At 35.3% G+C, this 18,898-nt stretch overlaps 1 protein-coding gene across 1 annotated transcript; it reads right to left on the reverse strand.

Annotated features, from left to right (window-relative positions):
* Positions 1–38: 38 nt before the first annotated feature.
* On the reverse strand, positions 39–4,086 carry LOC120187202. The gene is given in 11 exon segments (XM_039190978.1): positions 39–507; positions 591–741; positions 1,069–1,353; positions 1,633–1,814; positions 2,000–2,121; positions 2,361–2,449; positions 2,528–2,695; positions 2,810–2,911; positions 3,015–3,107; positions 3,320–3,552; positions 3,778–4,086. Coding segments are annotated over 11 exon segments (1,992 nt in total). The 5' UTR covers positions 3,971–4,086; the 3' UTR covers positions 39–133.
* Between the last annotated feature and the right edge of the window lie 14,812 nt (positions 4,087–18,898).

Raw genomic sequence — 18,898 nt, forward strand, 5'->3', positions numbered from 1 at the left:
GATTTACTATAACATACAAGGGATAAACATTTGCACATAAAGATACAAGGCCGTGTTCTTTCACATTTCCTCCATAATGTACACTATATACAGATATTTAAACCCCAATTTTACATATTTCAAGCAACGTCCATTAATCGGGTATGAGAAACGAGGATAAACCCGCACACAGTCGAGACAAGGCCACAGTTTTAATCATGTTGGATTTGGCCGCATCAAGCAACGGATCCGACTGAAGCGCTTTCTCAAAGCAGAACTTTGCTTCTTCCCATTGACCCTCGGCGACAAACACGAGACCGAGATTGTTAAAAGCCGGAGCATATCCAGGCTGGAGTTCGAGCGACTTCGTAAACATTGCCTTGGCGCGTTCATATTGCTTTTGTTGTCGGTAGAGATTCCCCAGGTTGGAAAATATTGCATGTGCTTGTTCCGCTGATGCCAATGAAAGTGCTCGCTTGTATACGCATTCGGCTTGCGAAGACTCCTCGGATAATTGGAGTGAGATGCCTGGGAATATATATATGCTTTCAACTGAGTACTCGATATTTAACTGTTTGTTTTGAAGGATGGTTAAAGAGAGAGTTGCATACCTAGGTTTGACCAAGAATAGCTGCTGCATTCTCGAAATCGAACAACTGCAGCCTTGAGGTACTTTTGTGCAGTTTTAAAATGCTGAGAACAGAGACTATGAAGGCCTAGCTGGTTCCATTGCACAGCATCATCCGGGTCTTCAGCTGTTGCCTGGATAATAGATGATAAACATTTCCCCGAGTAAATCGGGCCAGTAGATGCACAATACGGTTACATACTATTTAAAGCTCTAAATCCATCAGTTAGACATAATTGTATTAATTACTTGAACTTAGATGCCAGTGTTGGATGCTTGTATGTTAAAAAAATCTAAGTTTTTTCAAGCATTTGAAGGGTCCTCAGACAATTATATCTCCATTCGCATTCCCGAACATATTAGATATCGGTGATGGACACACAAATGCATCTTAAGTTCTTAACCATTTTAAAAAAAACGTGACTATTAAATTTGTAGAAAAGCTAAATTGAAAATCATACCTGCTTTAAACTGATGATAGCTCGCTCTTCGACCTCGACTAACTCATTTTGTTCCGTCTCAAAAGCTGCCACAATCTCATGTTGAGCCTTATGAACCATAGCAAGTCCGGCCCATGCAATGGTGGGTTCAATTGGTACAGCATCTCCTTCTCTTAGTACTGATGCCATTTCATTGCCTGCCCAAGAAAGTTGTTCTCTGGGATCTTGTGACCTTTCAACGTCCTTGATTCGATGGACTGCAACGGCATATCTTGTAGACATGCAATTTGGTTCCAGTTTTGCAGCCTGTTCAATGATAAACAAAAGCAAGAATAAACTAAAACTTGCTGAAGACCACAAACAATATGACATAATAAGTTCAAGCAAAAGTCATGCATTTGTAACTATATTAATGGCAATTTTGTATTAAAAGCACAGCAGCAGCAGGTGAAAACTAAAAATAGGGCATCCGTTATTTTATAGAAAAGGGAAAAAAGAGGCCTTCTGTCAGAAGCTAAAGGACCACCAATGGACAAACCTAAACAAAAGAAGCTATAAGCAACTGTATCAATAATCTGTTAGCACCTTCTCCAAACATTTGCTGGAACTACGATGGTCACCGATCAAATAATATGCATTGGCTAGATTCGTCCATGTATGTGCTGCTTTCGGATCAGATTTTACTGCAGCTAACAAGCACTCCTTCGCAACATTGATGGCTGCAAACTGATCCCTGGAAGCTCCTTCACTGGCATTTGCACCAGCACCTGAGAAGAGAAAAGAATGAACTCAAACTACTTTCTTTTAACTTGCATGTCTACATCATTTACAAATTATAATCAAAAGCAACATTACACGAATGATTGAACACATCCGTTGCTGCATTTGAAATTCTTCCGAACAGCAAATCGGAAGGCTAGGGATATAAGAATTTACACTCTCACAAGCTTACCAGCAACAACTGAACCATGTTTACAAAGAAGAATTACAGCATAGTTCATTAAAGCTGCCGGATGGTTTTGGTCTTTAACGATCAAATCTTGGAGATAATTAGCTGAAAGCTCTAAGTTTCCACTGGAAACATAAATCACGAGTTAGAATGTATACAACATATGTTGACAACATAACCACATTAATGAATCAACAAATGCATAGCGATTAGTGCTTTCCATCAATAAAAAAAGATAAAGAATCAAAGTTAGAATGCATAGCAATCTGTCGATGAGAAAGATAAAAAATCAAAGTTATCCTCTCCAACCCGCACTTCAGCATTCCATTATCGCCTTTTCATTTCCATAACGAGACAATCTTACCTCTGGAGATAAGCAATCCCAAGGTTTCCAACGCAATCATAGTTGTCGGGGGCAAGAGCCAATAAAGATGATAAAACTGCGATGGCACTCTACATCAGAAGTAACTTCGAATCAGATCAAGTAATGAGAAATATACTATTCAACCAATGATAATTTTGTAGTTATACCTGCAGTCGACCAGTTTTGAGAAGAATCAAGCCTAGGGTGTTCCATACACCTGCTTGTCTAATATCTGACTGCATTGACTCCTTCAATTTAGAGAGGATCTCATCAAGTTCTGCATGTTCAAGCTCTTTATCCAAAACGTTATCTGCTGAATTCTCTAGGAGAAGACACTGCATATTGACCGAGGCTAGATTAGGAAGCATATGATTTTTATACTAATATTTTTCACTATATCGTGCTATTATTAAGGCCAAAGAGAAAATGAAATCAACTTTTAACTGCACCTGGGCATGGTGAATTTGAACCAAGGAAAGCAACTCTGGCCGTGCAATCTCTGCCTCACTGCGGAGCAATATCTCTGCTGCCTTCTCATATGCCGAAATTGCCTTTGAAAAGGGGAGAAGAAGAATAAAAAGGGGTATTGACTGAAATAGGAATACTGTATATTCACAAAACTATGGTGCCTGATAAGTCAGTTAATTTCCAAACCTTTTGAGGCTGGCCGAGCCTTTGATACATTAGACCAAGAATGAAATGAGCATGCGCATTTTTTGGCATCTTCCTTGCAACATGCACCAAACCCTAAAAGAATATAAAAACAATTGCAAAGTAACAAAAATAAAAAACATCTGCAGTGTCAGTAAACAAATTTACCAAGTTGGAAGAAGTTGATTACTGAAACCCATTAGAGTACACCCTCAACCGAATATACACGCACCACAATGTGATATCCATCAACTATAGTACCAAGCTTACAACTGCATGATGTCAAATAATGAAGGGATGGGACTAACAGTTTTGAGGCTGCTGACTTTTTCCTCACGAGACGAGTGAGTCCCTTGAATAGGCTGATCCCCATCAGCATCCGCTCCGCAATCGAGTAAAGAATCTGCCTTACTAATTCTCGACCGGCATTTCTTGTTTAACTTTTTAACAGCTCCTTCCACAGCATCACTGTCTTTGGAAATTAAGGTGCTTTTCTCTTGACTGCTTTCATCATTAGTTAGCCTACGTCATGTAAATTAAACTATTAAAGCAAAGTGTTTTCAGGGTTTTTGCTATTGAAGCAGTTTAAAGGCAAAACCAAAATAAAATTAAACTGCTCTAAATTCCGAAATATAACACTCGACTTCCAGAAAAAAAATACATAAATTGGAATTAAAACCAAGTATTGAAGAAACCAAGAAAGTTCAATAATTGCTCCAACAATTACACAAAACATAGGAGGAATCGAAGCAAAAGGGGGTAGAACCTGGTAAGTCAGGAGCAGGGAGCAGTAGAGAATCATGGTCTTCGGATTCAGGAGGGTTGACATTAAGGTCAGCCAAAACAACGACCTTAGGAGGCGGAAAAAGCGTCTTGGAGCTCTCAACGCCGCCTACCGCAGCATCCACCTCGGGTTTTATGGAAACTTGGGGCGGCATTACCAACATTTCGGGTTCCATTTCTGTTTGAAATTTATGAAAACACCACAGTCGAGTAGACGATTATAAATTCAGACCAAGACCCCGACAAGAAAAGGAAAAGGAGAATAACAAGAACGGTGGGTTGGAACTTGGAAGAGAAAGCAGATGGCATCCAATAAAGCTTAAGGCTTCATATATTTTTTTGCTTCGGTTGTTGGGTTTATTTGACTTATTTTCTGGATCAAAAGCAAGGAGTGGTATAGTCGTAAATGGGCTTTGATTCAGCTTTTACCATGCTCCACAGTTTGGATCAATGTAAAATTTAAAACTTAATTTAGAATAAAAGCATAATTTAAAGATCAAATAAAAAAATAAAAAATTTGAAGATCAATATAAAATATTCATAAATTAATTAAGTTAGCAGTTCAATTTATTTTTTTTAACAATAGATAATCAAAACAGAACCAAAATATAATGTTAAGTATATTTTTTTTAAAATTAGTAGTGATTAAAACGAAAATGTAAAAATAGGTGAGTGACTAAATACATAATTTATCCTTTAATTTAAGTATTTTTTATAAAAAAAGTATATAATAAATATTAATCAATATTCATATAAAGTGCAAAGAAGCATAAAAGCAAAACAATCTTTGTCCCACCCAGTTGCATTTTCGTCCTTGGAACATATCCAATAAATGGTGAAGGTGACATTGCATCATTGAAATGCCCAACTGTTCTCACTCATCACTTAAAAAAATAAACCTTTTAACTTATTAATTTTATTTAATCCACAAGTTCCCGATTTAATGACATAATAAAAACCAGCGAATTTAAATTCAAACCCATCTTTACTTTATTTATCCATTTATATATTGTAATGTTGATTTTCCACTTGCTTTTTTATTTAAAATTACAAATTTAGTTTTATTATTTATTTAAAAATTTATTAAATAATATTTATTATCAAATAATTTATAGTGTTTGAACAAATACTATCTCATATTTATTTTAGATTTATAAAAAAAATTAAGATAAACTAGATAAATGACTACATAACTAAGGGTCGGGTCGTGAAATGACCACTATTTTTAAATTTGCGTCAATACGACTACTGAACTATTTAAATGGTTTCAACATAACCACCTGTCGTTAACATTTAACGGAAGTGTTTACAAGGCAGTTAACAAAATTGGTATAAATAGGGTGTGAATCCTTGTAAAGTTAAGTATTCGCGGCTTTGTCATCCTGTTTTGTTTTCTTTCATTTTGGTCACTACTTGTATATGATTTGTTTCCTTGTATTTTCATTTAATGTTGATCCTGATTCTGTACTTAATTTGTTTAATGCATTAATTTGAGCATTAACTTTAAAATCTTTTATTCTAGTCAAGTACTAAATTTATAGATTATAGTTAATATTTTTTTTATATATTTAGGAATCAATTAAAATATTTTTATATATTATATATTGAAACAAAGGGCGGTGACCATCTCAATTTTATCTACAGGAGCAACTCAAACAAAAGATATCTGGAAAGAACTAGGGGTAAAAGGAGATAAAGTCTCATGGCACAAATTGATATGGTTTCCTCTTCACATTCCCAACACAACATGATTACATGGATGACAATTCTGAATAGGCTCCCAACTAAGGAGAGGCTTCTTAAATGGGAATCGTTACTGATGGCACATACATAATATGCAATGAATTTACGGAGACTAGAGACCACCTATTTAGTGAGTGTTCTTTGGCAGTTTCCTTATGGAAGTCTATCCATAATCTCTCCGGCCTAAACAATCCAACTTTACCATGGACTAACATGTTAGACTGGGCCAATGATTCTTGGAAAGGTAAGTCACTCCTTATTAAAATCTTGAAACTCGCTTGGTGTGCTTTAATCTACTCCATAAGGGAAGAAAGAAATAAAAGATTGTACCGAGATAACAAAAGAAGTGTCAAAGAAATTACGAATTCTATTAAAGAGATTGTTGGTATTCAATTAAGAGGAAGGAATATAAATAGATTAGATAGTATCAATATTTACCTTTGTAAAAGCTGGGGTGTTGACCACCCATCTTTGTTGTAAGTAGGCTGTCCTCATCCCATTTATGGGATTTTTGATGTAGTAGAATACTGCATTCTTGGGTAATAAAATTAAAATTATCCAAAAATAATGATAGAAATAAAAATAGAAAAGTGAGGACTTAAATCTAGGCCAATTGTGGTAACACTTCTAGCCCCTTAATTACCAAGTGCATCGACAAGAAAAATAAAAAATATATATATGTAATACCCTAAATTTTGTCTAGTGATTGAAATGTAATTTTGAAAGTTTAGTGGCTAAAGTGAAAACTTTGAAAAGTTTAAGGACCAAAATATAATTTTGAAAATTTATATATTTTAGTCCATAAATAAGCAGGTTGGCCTAAAACAAGGATTTTCGTGGGAATTAGATTTTCAGTACAAGAGTTATGTTAAAAACAATAAAGCAATAAAGTTTGATATTGACATCGGATAATCGGATCGAACCTAAATTTTACAAAAAAATTGAAGGATATTATAAAATGGTTGGAAATATTATTTACATATTTTAGATCAAAGAAACTTGGCTCAGAATAGTGGAGTTTTAGAGACGAAAATGCAATTTTCAAAAATTGCATAGCCAAAGTAGAAACTCAAAGCGAAATTGATTCATCTTTGACCAAAGAATATTTTAATGGATGAAATGGAAATGGCAATTTGTAATATTTAAGATTCATTAATGGTATTTTTGGAATTTCTCATAATTGAATAAAAAATTCAATTATAATAATTTAAAGACAAGTGTAAAGGCTAATTTAATGTTGAATAACCAAGAAATTAGCCATTTTCATCTTGTTGTTCTTCTCTTGGTCGAACCACCTTGCTCAAGGTAAGAAAAAATTTTGTTTTGATTTTTAAGTTATACACTTGATTTTTGGATTAAATGATTAGATAGAGAATTAATCTACATGAAATTCTCTATCATTTGGTACCAATATTTCATCGTGAATATGATTGTGTGCTGAAATTTGATGATTAGGGTTATGAAGAGCTTAGTGATTTTAAAGAGTTGATGAAAGTTTTTATGTTTTTGGTGTTAGTGATTATTTCTAAAGCATGTACAATAATTAAAATTAATTGTACATGCATATATAAGGTTTGGGCATGTTAGGGTTTATGGAAAATAATTGGATTGTGATTCAAATTAATGTTGTGATGATGGGAAATACATGAATTTAATCATAGGAGGTTAAATTTATGCTTGAAATTGAACAAAAAAATTCACCTATTGTGACATGATGGATTCAGCCATAGGGAAACTTTTAGGGGAAAATGTTGAAAAATTTTCTATAGTCTAGAAATAATATTAGAAGTGTTATATATGATTTGGAGATTGATTTGGATTAATTTGGAACCTTGAAAGTGAAAAAAGACTAGTTTACAAGTTTTAAGGATTGTGGGACATTATTGTCTAAATGTTAGATTTGGAGTATTCAATGATAATATTTAGTATTGAGATGCTGGAAAATTAAGTTGGAAATTTATTTGGATCCAAATTGAAAATTTGGTAAAAGTTCGGGTTGGAATTCGTAAGGTCCTAAGAAAATGGGGACTTGTTTGGAAGTTAGTAAATGTAGAAGCATCACTTGGGTAAATTAGGACAATTTTGGAAATTCTGTAAGCTTTGATGAAATTTTTTGTTTAATTATTAAGTTCGAATCAAATTACAAGTTTTGTCACACCCCAAAATAGGGCCTAACATTTTGATTTAATTGAATTCGGGGATCGAAGTGAAATTTTGATTAAATTCATATCCAAATTCAGAAAACAACTAAAGATGGAGGACCTATGACATGATTTTTCCATTTTCCTTTTTAAGGGTTTATATAAACCCAAATCTGGGGGAATTTTTTTATTAAATTATCTCTCTTTAAAATTTCTTTTTTTAGAAACAAATCGTTGATCTTCGTTTCGTCGTCGATTGTTGCCCCGTTTTCGACACCTCCCACACCATCATGTTCCTTGCGTCATCCCGAGTCCACCGGTGTCTTCTTATCTCCATTGTCGCTGATGTGTGAGGGGGTGGGAATATCAAGTTTTTGACATTTTGGAATGGAGCTCTCCGCCATTCACTGTTGTGAACCGAGTTTGGTAAATGTCTCAAAACCCCTTAAAATAGTTGTACGATTTTTATGGAATTTTTCTGACACTCTAGGATATCGCACGCACCCCCACGTATCGCCCCTGCACGTGGGGAAAGTCCACCTCTTGGTGGATTGCTTGGAATGGGTCGATCCGACCTGACCCGTGTCCGACTCGACCCACTGACCCGACCTGCATGCCCGACTCGATTCGACTCGGTCCAACGTTGACTGACCGTTTACTGTTGGCTTTGACAAAAAAGCCAAAAATTTTAAAAAGTCATATTTTATATTTTTTGACGTCCTGAGTCTGATTCCAAAGTACGTTTTGCCAAATTCTGATCCGAAAGCCCTGAATTGAGCTCGTTAACCCAAAAATGTTTAGTATTTTTAGCATTTTTGCTTATTTATTTGAGATTTGGTTATGGAATTGATCGAATAAGATATTTTATGAAGGTATTCGTGTTTTACCTGACCGAGGGTTCGTTGGTCTGGTGTTTTTCGTCCGTCAGATCCACTCGATTCGCGTTCTACGAGAGTTACCTGTAGGTTTCCGCAAATTATTTAAATAAAGGTTAATATTATTCATATTAGGATTTCGATATGGATTTTCCGATTTGTATGATCTAGCTCTGCCACTGATCGTGATCAACTAACTTAGTAGTAGGCTTCCCTATCAGGCTACTCAGATCGATACATGTGTGTTTCCTGATGGTGTTACATTACTGTTTTAAACTACCAATTTGAACTATTTTAGATTTGTGATAATTCTGAATATTTTTACGACATAATAGCTGATTTTTAAATACTATTTATATGACATATGATTTACCATATATTACCGATTTGATTCCTAATTATCATATTTCTGTATATGATTTCCAAGCATGAAACATTTTCATATTTTAATGGATTAATTATCGTTTTCACTTGAATACATACATGTTTATTACTATCATTGGGGGTATTGTTGAAGGAAGTTTCTGAAGGCTCATTTGGTATGTGAAAGGGTAAGACTTTACCATTTCTGAAGGCTCATTTGCTATGTGCAAGGGTAAGACCTTAGTATTTCTGAAGACTCCTTTACTATGTGCAAGGGTAAGACCTTACCATTTCTGATGGCTCATTTGCTATGTGCAAGAGTAAGACCTTACCATTTCTGAAGGCTCATCTGCTATGTGCCATTGTAAGAACGTACCGTTTCCGCAGGTTCCTCTGCTATGTGCAAGGGTAAGACCTTATCGCTTTCCGTAGGCTCCTAGACTTTGTGCTTAGGGTAAGTCCTTACTGCAGGCTCATCTACTTTGTGCACAGGGTAAGCCTTACTGGTTGTACCAGTGGGTGTATTGTTCTGGGTAACCTACACATTTTGGTGATCGGACGGGGGTAGTGTTCATGTTTTTAAAATATGTTTGATAAACTAATTTTATTGAAATATTTTATCTGTATGTTTTTATACAAAGTAGGAGAACACTGAGCTTTTTAGCTCATTCCGTAAATTTTAACCTTTTCAGATGATAGAAGACTAGACTAGCAGAATTACAATCAAGAGGATTGACTACTCCTACTTTTGTACTAATGTATATCTCTATAACCCTTTCAGTTATATTTTGGTGACATGTGTTTTTCTACCGTCTTGATATATGTTTTTACTGATATTTTGTTTCGTAAGTGTTTTATACGGTTTTTACGATATTTTGATATGCATATGTTTTATTTAGCTTTCTGACATATGTATACATATATGTTTATCATATGAATCTTTTATATGGATTTTAACGTTTTAAATATGAATAGAATCTCTGAATGTGATATATGACTACCTAGGTTTGGGCCTAACGTCTAGGCCAGGTCTTGGATGTTACACTTGGTGGTATCAGAGCTTTCGGGTTTTAAACACTCGGACTATGGACGAGTCCAAAATTATAGATTTTCAAGATATTTTTCAAAAAATCGTGTCACCTTATTTATGAGTTTTAAATATATTAAAAATCCATGATGATATTCTGATTTATGTTCAAAATCATTCTGTAAAGCTTTATAGAGTTATCCGATGAGTGCTGCTAGAAATCATAGGCCAGGCTATGACCATGGTTGAGGGTGAGTGACTCGACCTTCTGTTACAATTGATGATCCCATATCACATCGAGATCCTTTTGTCCCGCATATAGATCCGTCTATTTCTAGAGATGACCTGGGTACTTCTGCGAGAGACCTTTTCTTCACTGAGGATGAGGAAACTGATATGGATGAGGATGCCATTAATAGAGCCGTCATTCGCATGTTCAAGAGAGCTGCTAGAGTCCCTAGTAATATGTCTGTTGTTGAGATTTTAAAGTCTTTAGTAGCTGCTAGAGTAGTTCATTTCGAAGGCATTACTGGTGGACCTCCGATTGACGTTGAGTATTGGTTAGAGGATACATAAAGGATTATGGATGAAATGGATTTGAGGCCTGAGAAAAAGTTAAAGGGGCCCTAGCTTTACTAAAGAATGAGAGTTTTCGGTGGTGGTAATCAATTTCCAGTAGTATTCCAAGAAATTAGATGACTTGGGATCTTTTCAAGGAAGTCGTTACATCAGAGAGAGATATCTGTATGAGCGATGCTAGGAGTTTCAGAATTTGGTGTAGGGTGATATGTCTGTTATGGACTATGAGATTGAGTTTATCAGAATGAGCCGCTATGTTACTAGACTTGTTGACACTGAATCGGATCAATGCTTGAGGTTTGAGAATGGACTTAGGTATGAGATTAGGAGTCGGGTTGCTAATCATCGGGAAGGAACTTTGACGCCTTGGTTGAGATAGCCAAGATCGCCGAGGAGATCGAGCGAGTGGGTATAGAGCGCATGAGAGATCGAGATCAAGACCGATTCAAGAGGCCTTCTGGTTCCGTTGTTTCTTTACACACCCCTGCAAGAGAGGCATGAGTGAGTCTTTTTAGAGAGGCGGTGCGAGTGCTAGGCCTGTGGCATCAGGTTCTTCAGCTGTTCCACCTTTTAGACATGGTGGTTCTTCTGGGTCGCAGCTTTTGCAGTCATGTTCTCATTGTGGGAAATGTCATGTTGGGGAATACATGAGGAAATTAGGTACATGTTTTAGATGTGGTTATGGTAACCATATTTTGAGGGATTTTCCAGAGACAACTCCTATAGTTTAGACACTAGCTCGTACTTAAAGTACAATTCAAACTCGTATAGGGACTGTAGTAGGAGAGAGCATCGGGATCGGTTAGTAGGGACCGAGCATCTCAGAGTAGGGGTCCAACCAAATCAGAGGCCAGACAACCTACGTTAGTTAACGCTGCTAGACGTTGACAGGATCGCGATGGGCCTGATGTGATTGTAGGTATTATTACTATTCATTCAGTTCCCTACTTTACATTGTTTGATAATGACTCTACCCATTCCTATATATCGTATTCCATTTCTGAGGGTTTAAACATTCATGTTGAGAATACTCAGAATTTGGTAACAGTTCAAAGTCCCGTAGGCCATTCTATAGAGTTAGATTGTATTTTTAGAGGGTTTTCTATAAAGATCCATGGTGAGATCTTTCTGGCCGACCTGATGGAGTTAACTTTGGAGGAGTTTGATTTGATTCTTGGCATGGATTGGTTGAAAAAACACCGAGTTAATCTCGATTGTGAGACCAAGAAAGTTGTTCTGAAGACCTTGAAAGGTTATGATGATCGGGGAACGTCATGGATTCCTGACGAATGTTAAGTCTGCTTTGGTAGCTGAGAGGATGATCAAGAAGGGTTCTGAGGAGTTTCTTGCTTATATTTGGACACTAGGAGTTCCCGATCTGATATTGAAGGCATTCAGATTGTTAAGGAATTTCCCAATGTTTTTCCTGAAGAATTGTCTAGATTACTGCCAGATAGAGAAGTTGAGTTTGGGATTGATGTTTATTCTGGTTCTACCTCAGTTTCAATGGCTCCTTACCGTATGACCCCAAAGGAGTTTAAGGAACTGAAAGTCCAACTCTAGGAGTTATTGGATAGAGGATTTATTCGACCCATTGTATCACCGTGGGGAGCCCAGTTCTCTTTTTCAAGAAGAAATATGGGACATTGAGACTCTGTATTGATTATAGGAAACTGAACAAGCTCACGGTTAAAAATAAATATCCTCTACCCATGATCGATGATTTGTTTGACCAATTTTGAGAGGCTTTTATCTTTTCGAAGATAGACTTGAGGTTTGGTTACTACCAACTCAAGGTGAAAGATTCTGATGTCCCAAAGACTGCTTTATGTACTCCGTATGGGTATTACGAGTTTTTAGTGATGTCATTCGGGTTAACAAATACCCATGCTGCTTTTATGGATTTGATGAATCAGGTGTTTTGATTCTATCTTGACCAATTTGTAGTTGTGTTCATCGATGACATACTGGTGTATTCTCGAACTGAAGCATAACATGAAGAACATTTAAGGATTGTTTTGCAGATTTTAAGGGAAAATAAATTATACGCCAAATTGAGCAAGTGTGAGTTCTGGCTCAACGAAGTGACTTTTCTTGGACATATTGTTTCTGCTAAGGGTATCTGGGTGGATCCGAGTAAAGTGGAGTCTATTCTAAACTGAAACCCAAGAACGTCTATAAGATCCATAGTTTCTTGGAATTATCTGGTTACTACCGTCGTTTCATTGAGGGGTTCTCCATTATTGCAACTAACCTAACGAAACTATTGAGGAAAGATGTTCTATTTGTTTGGTCTGAGAACCAACAAGCTAGCTTTGAGAAACTAAAGATTATTCTGACTTAAGCCCCAATATTGATTCAGCCTAAGTCTGGGAAAGATTTTTCTGTCTATAGTAATGCTTCTCACTCTAGATTAGGATGTGTTTTGATGTAAGATGAGAAGGTTGTCGCTTATGCGTCATGTCAGTTAAAGCCGCATGAGCATAACTATCCCACTCATGATTTGGAGTTAGTTATTGTGGTTTTTGCTTTGAAGATCTTGAGACACAATCTACGGAGAAAAATGTTATATCTATACCGATCATAAGAGTCTGAAGTATCTGCTTACTCAAAAAGAATTGAATTTGAGACAGTTTCGCTGGTTGGAGCTTCTAAAGGAATATGATTGTGATATAGAGTATCATCCAGGGAAGGCTAATGTGGTGGTCGACTCTTTGAGCCGTAAGGAGATATCTGATCTGAGAGCCTTGTTCGCCATCTTGAGTTTATTTGATGACGACAGTCTGTTAGCAGAGTTGCAAGTTAAACCCACTTTGGCCGAGGAGATTAAGGCTAAACAACTCATTGATAGCTCATTGCTTCCCATTATTGAACAAGTTGAACAGAGATTAAGTTTAGAGTATACTTTATATCAGGATGGTATTTTGTGCTTTCACGATCATTATTGAGTCCCTAAAGATGGTGAGTTGAGACGAGCTATCTTTAGGAGGCTCATAGTAGTACTTATGCTATGCATCCTGGCGGGGACAAAATGTACAAGAATCTCAATGAGCGTTACTTTTGGACTGGTATGAAGAAGAATATTGCAGATTTTATGGTAAGGTCTCTGACTTATTAGAAGGTTAAGGTAAAACACCAACATTCATCTGGATTTTTACAATCAATTAAGACTCCTGAGTGGAAATAAGAGAGCATGACGATGAACTTCGTTATCAGTCTTCCTCTGACTCATTCCAAAAAGGATTCTGTTTGGGTGATTGTTGATCTACTCACCAAGTCTGCTCACTTTATCCCTGTTTGGGTTAATTATTCTTTAGACAGGATGGCTAGATTGTCCATTTATGAGATTGTTAGACTTTATGGTGTTTCGTTGTCTATCATAGTTGACCGAGATCCGAGGTTCACTTCAGGTTCTAGAAGTTTGAATTTCAGTACAACTTTTCACCCGTATACTGATGGTCAGTATGAGCGAGTGATTAAAGTGTTGGAGGATATGTTACGGTGTTATGTGATTGAATTTCGTGGTAGTTAGAAAGATTTCTTGTCCTTAGCCGAGTTTGCTTACAATAACAGTTACCAGGCAAGTATTCACATGGCACCATATGAGGCTCAGTATGGACGTAGATGTCGTCTCCTATCTGTTGGAAAAGTTGCATGATAGAAAGACTTTGGGTCCAGAGTCAGTTCAAGAGACTGAGGATATTGTTCGATTGATCCGTGATCGCCTGAGAGAGGCATTTGATAGGTAGAAATCATGCGTAGATCAGTGATGGAAGGATATCAAGTTTGAGGTTGGAGATCAAGTTTTTCTCAAGGTATCTCCATGGAAGAAAGTGTTGAGATTTGGACGTAAGGGTAAATTGAGCCTGAGATTTATTGGGTCGTATCGTATTCTGAAGAAAGTTGGACCTGTTGCTTATCAGCTTGAGTTACCTCCCCAGCTCAGTCACATTCATGATGTTTTTCATGTATCCATGTTGAGGTGATACCGTCAAGATCCAGGTCACATCATTCAGGTTGAAGAGGTAGAATTGAGACCTGATTTGTCCTATGAGGAGGAGCCCATTCCGATTTTAGATCAGGATGAGAGAGTTCTTCGGAATAGGCGTATTCTGATGGTGAAAGTTCAATAGAGTAATTGTGGCCCCTCAGAAACTACTTGGGAGACATTGAAGTCAATGAAGGCTCAATTTTTTATATGTTTACATCAGTTAAATTTCGAGGATGAAATTTCTTTTAATGGAGGAGAATTGTCACACCCCAAAAAAGGGCCTAAAATTTTGATTTAATTGAATTCGGGGACCAAAGTTAAATTTTGATTGAATTCAGACCCAAATTTAGAAAATAACTAAAGATGGATGATCTATGGCTTGATTTTTCTATTTTTCTTTTTAAGGGTTTATTTAACCCCAAATCTGGGGTAACTTTTATTAAATTCTCTCTCTTTAATATTTTCTTTTTTTAGAAATAAATTATTGATCGTCGTTTTGTCGTTGATCGTTGTTCCGTTTTCGACACCTTCCACACCATCGTGTTCCTTGCATTGTCCCGAGTCCACCAGTGTCCTTCTTATCTCCATTATCACTGGCATGTGAGGGGTGAGGAATATCAGTTTTTGACGTTTTGGAATCGAGCTCTCTGTCGTTCATCGTTGTGAACCGAGTTTGGTAAATGTCTCAAACCCCTTAAAATAATTGTACAAATTTTTATGGAATTTTTCCGACCCTCTAGGATGCCGCACGCGCTACCCCTGCGCGTGGGGAAAGTCCACCGCCTGGTGGACTGCTTGGAATGGATCGATCCGACTGACCCGTGTTCGACTCGACCCACTCCGATCTGACTCGGTCCAATGTTGATCGTTGACTTTAACTAAAAATTCAAAATTTTGAAAAATCATATTTTATGTTTTTCGACGTCTTGAGTTTGATTGTGAAGTATGTTTTGCTAAATTATGACCTAAAAACCCCGAATCAAGCTCGTTAACCCAAAATTGTTTAGTATTTTTAGCATTTTTATTATTTATTTGAGATTTGGTTAAGGAATTGATCTAAGAAGATATTTATGAAAGTACTTGTGTTTTACCTGATCGAGGGTTAGTTAGGACTGGTGTTTATCGTCCGTTAGATCCACTCGATCCTAGTTCTACAAGAGTTACCCGTAGGTTTCCGTAAATTGTTTAAATAAATGTTAATATTATTCATATTAGTATTCCAATATGGATTTTCCGATTCGTAGGATCTAGTGTTGCCGCTGATTGTGATCGACAAACTCAGTAGTAGTCTTTCCTATCAGACTACTAGATCGATACATGTGTATTTTCTGATAGTGTTACATTACTGTTTTAAACTACCCATTTGAACTGTTTCAGATTTGTGATAATTATGAATATTTTTACGACATAATACCTGATTTTTTAATACTACTTATCCGACATTTGATTTACCGTATAATACTAATTTAAATTCTGATTACAGTATTTGTGTATATGATTTCCAAGCATGAAACATTTTCATGTTATAATGGATTAATTACCGTTTTCACTCGAATACATACATGTTTATTACTATCATTAGGGGTATTGTTGGAGGAAGTTTCTGAAGGCTCATTTGCTATGTGCAAGGGTAAGACCTTACCATTTCTGAAGGCTCCCTTGCTATGTGTAAGGGGAAGACCTTACCATTTCTGAAGGCTCATTTTCTATGTGCAAGGGTAAGACCTTACCATTTCTGAAGGCTCATTTGCTATGTGCAAGGGTAAGACCTTACCATTTCTGAAGGCTTCTCTACTATGTGCAAGGGTAAGACCTTACCACTTCTCACAGACTCCTCTGCTTTGTGCTCATGGTAAGTCCTTACTGTAGGCTCCTCAGCTTTGTGCACAGGGTAAGCCTTACTGGGTGTACAGGTGGGTGTATGGTTCTGGGGAACCTACATATTTTGGTGATCGGAAGGGGTAGTATTCATGTTTGATAAACTGATTTTACTAAAATATTTTATATGCATGTTTTTATACACCGTAAGAGCACAATGAGCTTTTTAGCTCATTCCGTAAATTTTAACCTTTCCAGATAATAGAGACTAGACTAGCAGACTTGGAATCAAGAGGATCGATTACTCCTACTTTTGTATTATTGTATATCTCTATATGCCTTTCAGTTATATTTTGGTGACATTTGTTTTGCTACCGTCTTGATATATATGTACTACCGATATTTTGTTCCGTAAATGTTTTATACGATTTTCTACGGTATTTTGATATGTATATGTTTTATTCAATTTTCGGACATATGTATACATATATGTTTATCATATGAATCTTTTATATGGATTTTAACATTTTAAATATGAAAAGAATCTCTGAATGCGATATGTGACCGCCTAGGTTTGGTCCTAACGTCTAGGCTTGGTCTTGAGAGTTATAATTTTATAGAGATTGGAAGTTGAATTAACAAAGTTTAAAAAAAATCATGGTTAAATTGTAAGATTTTAAATGTTTAAGTGTTGATTTGAATATTTTATGAAAGTGATGAAAATTTCATGTGAATAATATGATATGATTACAATAGTGAATGGCTATTGTGAATTTAATGGAATAGTTGAGGTGAATTCTAGGAAGAACTAAAAGTTAATGGTTTGGTTTTGGAAATTGGCAAAAGTTGAGGGATTTAAATTGGAAATAAATACTTGGGAGCTTAAGAGTATTTTGAGAAGTTTAAAATTTTAATTAAAGTCTGATTTAATTATCCTATTGATTTTTATTTCATAGACTTATATTTTTAAGATTCGATTATGTTAGTTTGATACTAACATATAGTTTGAATATGTTATGTTGTCAGACTACAATAAACCTAATGATCCGAGCGATCCGAACGATCCGAAAGGAAAGAAAAAGTACATGGATAAAGAATTAGCTTATAAACGTTCAGTAGTAAGGCAAAGGTGAGTGCAATTTGTTATTTAATTATTTTGATCGAGGATGACTTATGATAAGTCAACCTCACATCATCTATTTCAAAGTTATAAATTGTGTTTTGATTTTTTTTTGAAATTATATTCGAAATATTTTAATAAGTTTTATAAATGATTTTGGGTATGAACTGCCCTTGTTATATTTTTGTGAATATGATCAGAAAATGATTCTGATATGATTTTTATTAAATGGTTATGAATTGAAATGAAAGCCCACTGTATGTTGTGTTGAGAGTCATAGGTGCAATTGACATACCATGAGGTGGAGTGACTATATTCTGATTCTGATATACTGTGTTGTATCGGTGGGTACACTAGTATATATTCCGATGTGATTACACTTTGTGTGCATATTATGATTTTCGATGTGATAGCATTGTGGGTACTTATCTGTTCCGATTCTGATGATAGCACTGAGATACTTATTGCACACATTCATCTGACTCACGTACCTTATATTCTCTTAAATATACTTTGGGCTTTAAAATTAGAATATAAAAGTTATGAAAAGTGTCTGATTGAAAAGAAATATTGACTGATTATTTTGTCTGATATAATTTAATATGATTTTTTGAAAATCATAAGATGATTTTTTAAGGTTTCATATAAATATACAACATGGGATATCCGGTTTGAAAATTCTAAAAATTTTGTCTGAATTATTTTTAAATGTTTTCATATATATTTCAATACTTTATATATTTATTCTCACCTTTAATATTACTGTCTCACTAAGTTGTACTTAGCGCGTAATGATTTTCATATGTAAGATCTTATGGGAAACCGAACGTGCAGTGAGGAGCCTCCCGAGCATCTTTTTGCAATCATCTATAATATCAATATCAATAAGATATCTTTGATGTTTCTTTTAACTAGTAGTGACATGTATAATTATGTTATCAGTCTGATTTATCAGTTTTAATTAATTGGTTGTAATAGTAAATCAGGAGCGTTTATTTTGACTATTTTATTTTAACAGTATTTTGCATGAAAGAAATATGCATATAATATTATGTTTTTTAAACGGTATGGAAACTTAAATATTTACAAATAGTTTTAAAGTTGAAAATATGAAAGTTTTAAAAGAGACAATTTTTTTTTTAAAAAAATTGAACAATGAATATTGGTTTGTTTAATGTGACATCTATGAATCGTATTTCTAAACGTATACGGGCTATGGCAATATACTTGCTGTAGTAACTCCCATATATATATTGAATTCCAATGCCACAAGCAGCAATAATGAAGACAAATAACTTGGATCGAGTAACCATAGATTATAAAATTAAAAAATTATTTAAAATTTTATTAAAATAGATAGTAATAAAATATAATTTCGAGGAGTATTATCTAAATTATTTTTGTTGTATATTATATGTTTAAAGTGTGATATTATTTTTTTAATAAA

The sequence above is a fragment of the Hibiscus syriacus genome, unplaced genomic scaffold (genome assembly GCF_006381635.1).
Source record: "Hibiscus syriacus cultivar Baekdansim isolate YM2019G1 unplaced genomic scaffold, ASM638163v2 tig00113724_pilon, whole genome shotgun sequence".
Lineage (NCBI taxonomy): Eukaryota > Viridiplantae > Streptophyta > Magnoliopsida > Malvales > Malvaceae > Hibiscus > Hibiscus syriacus.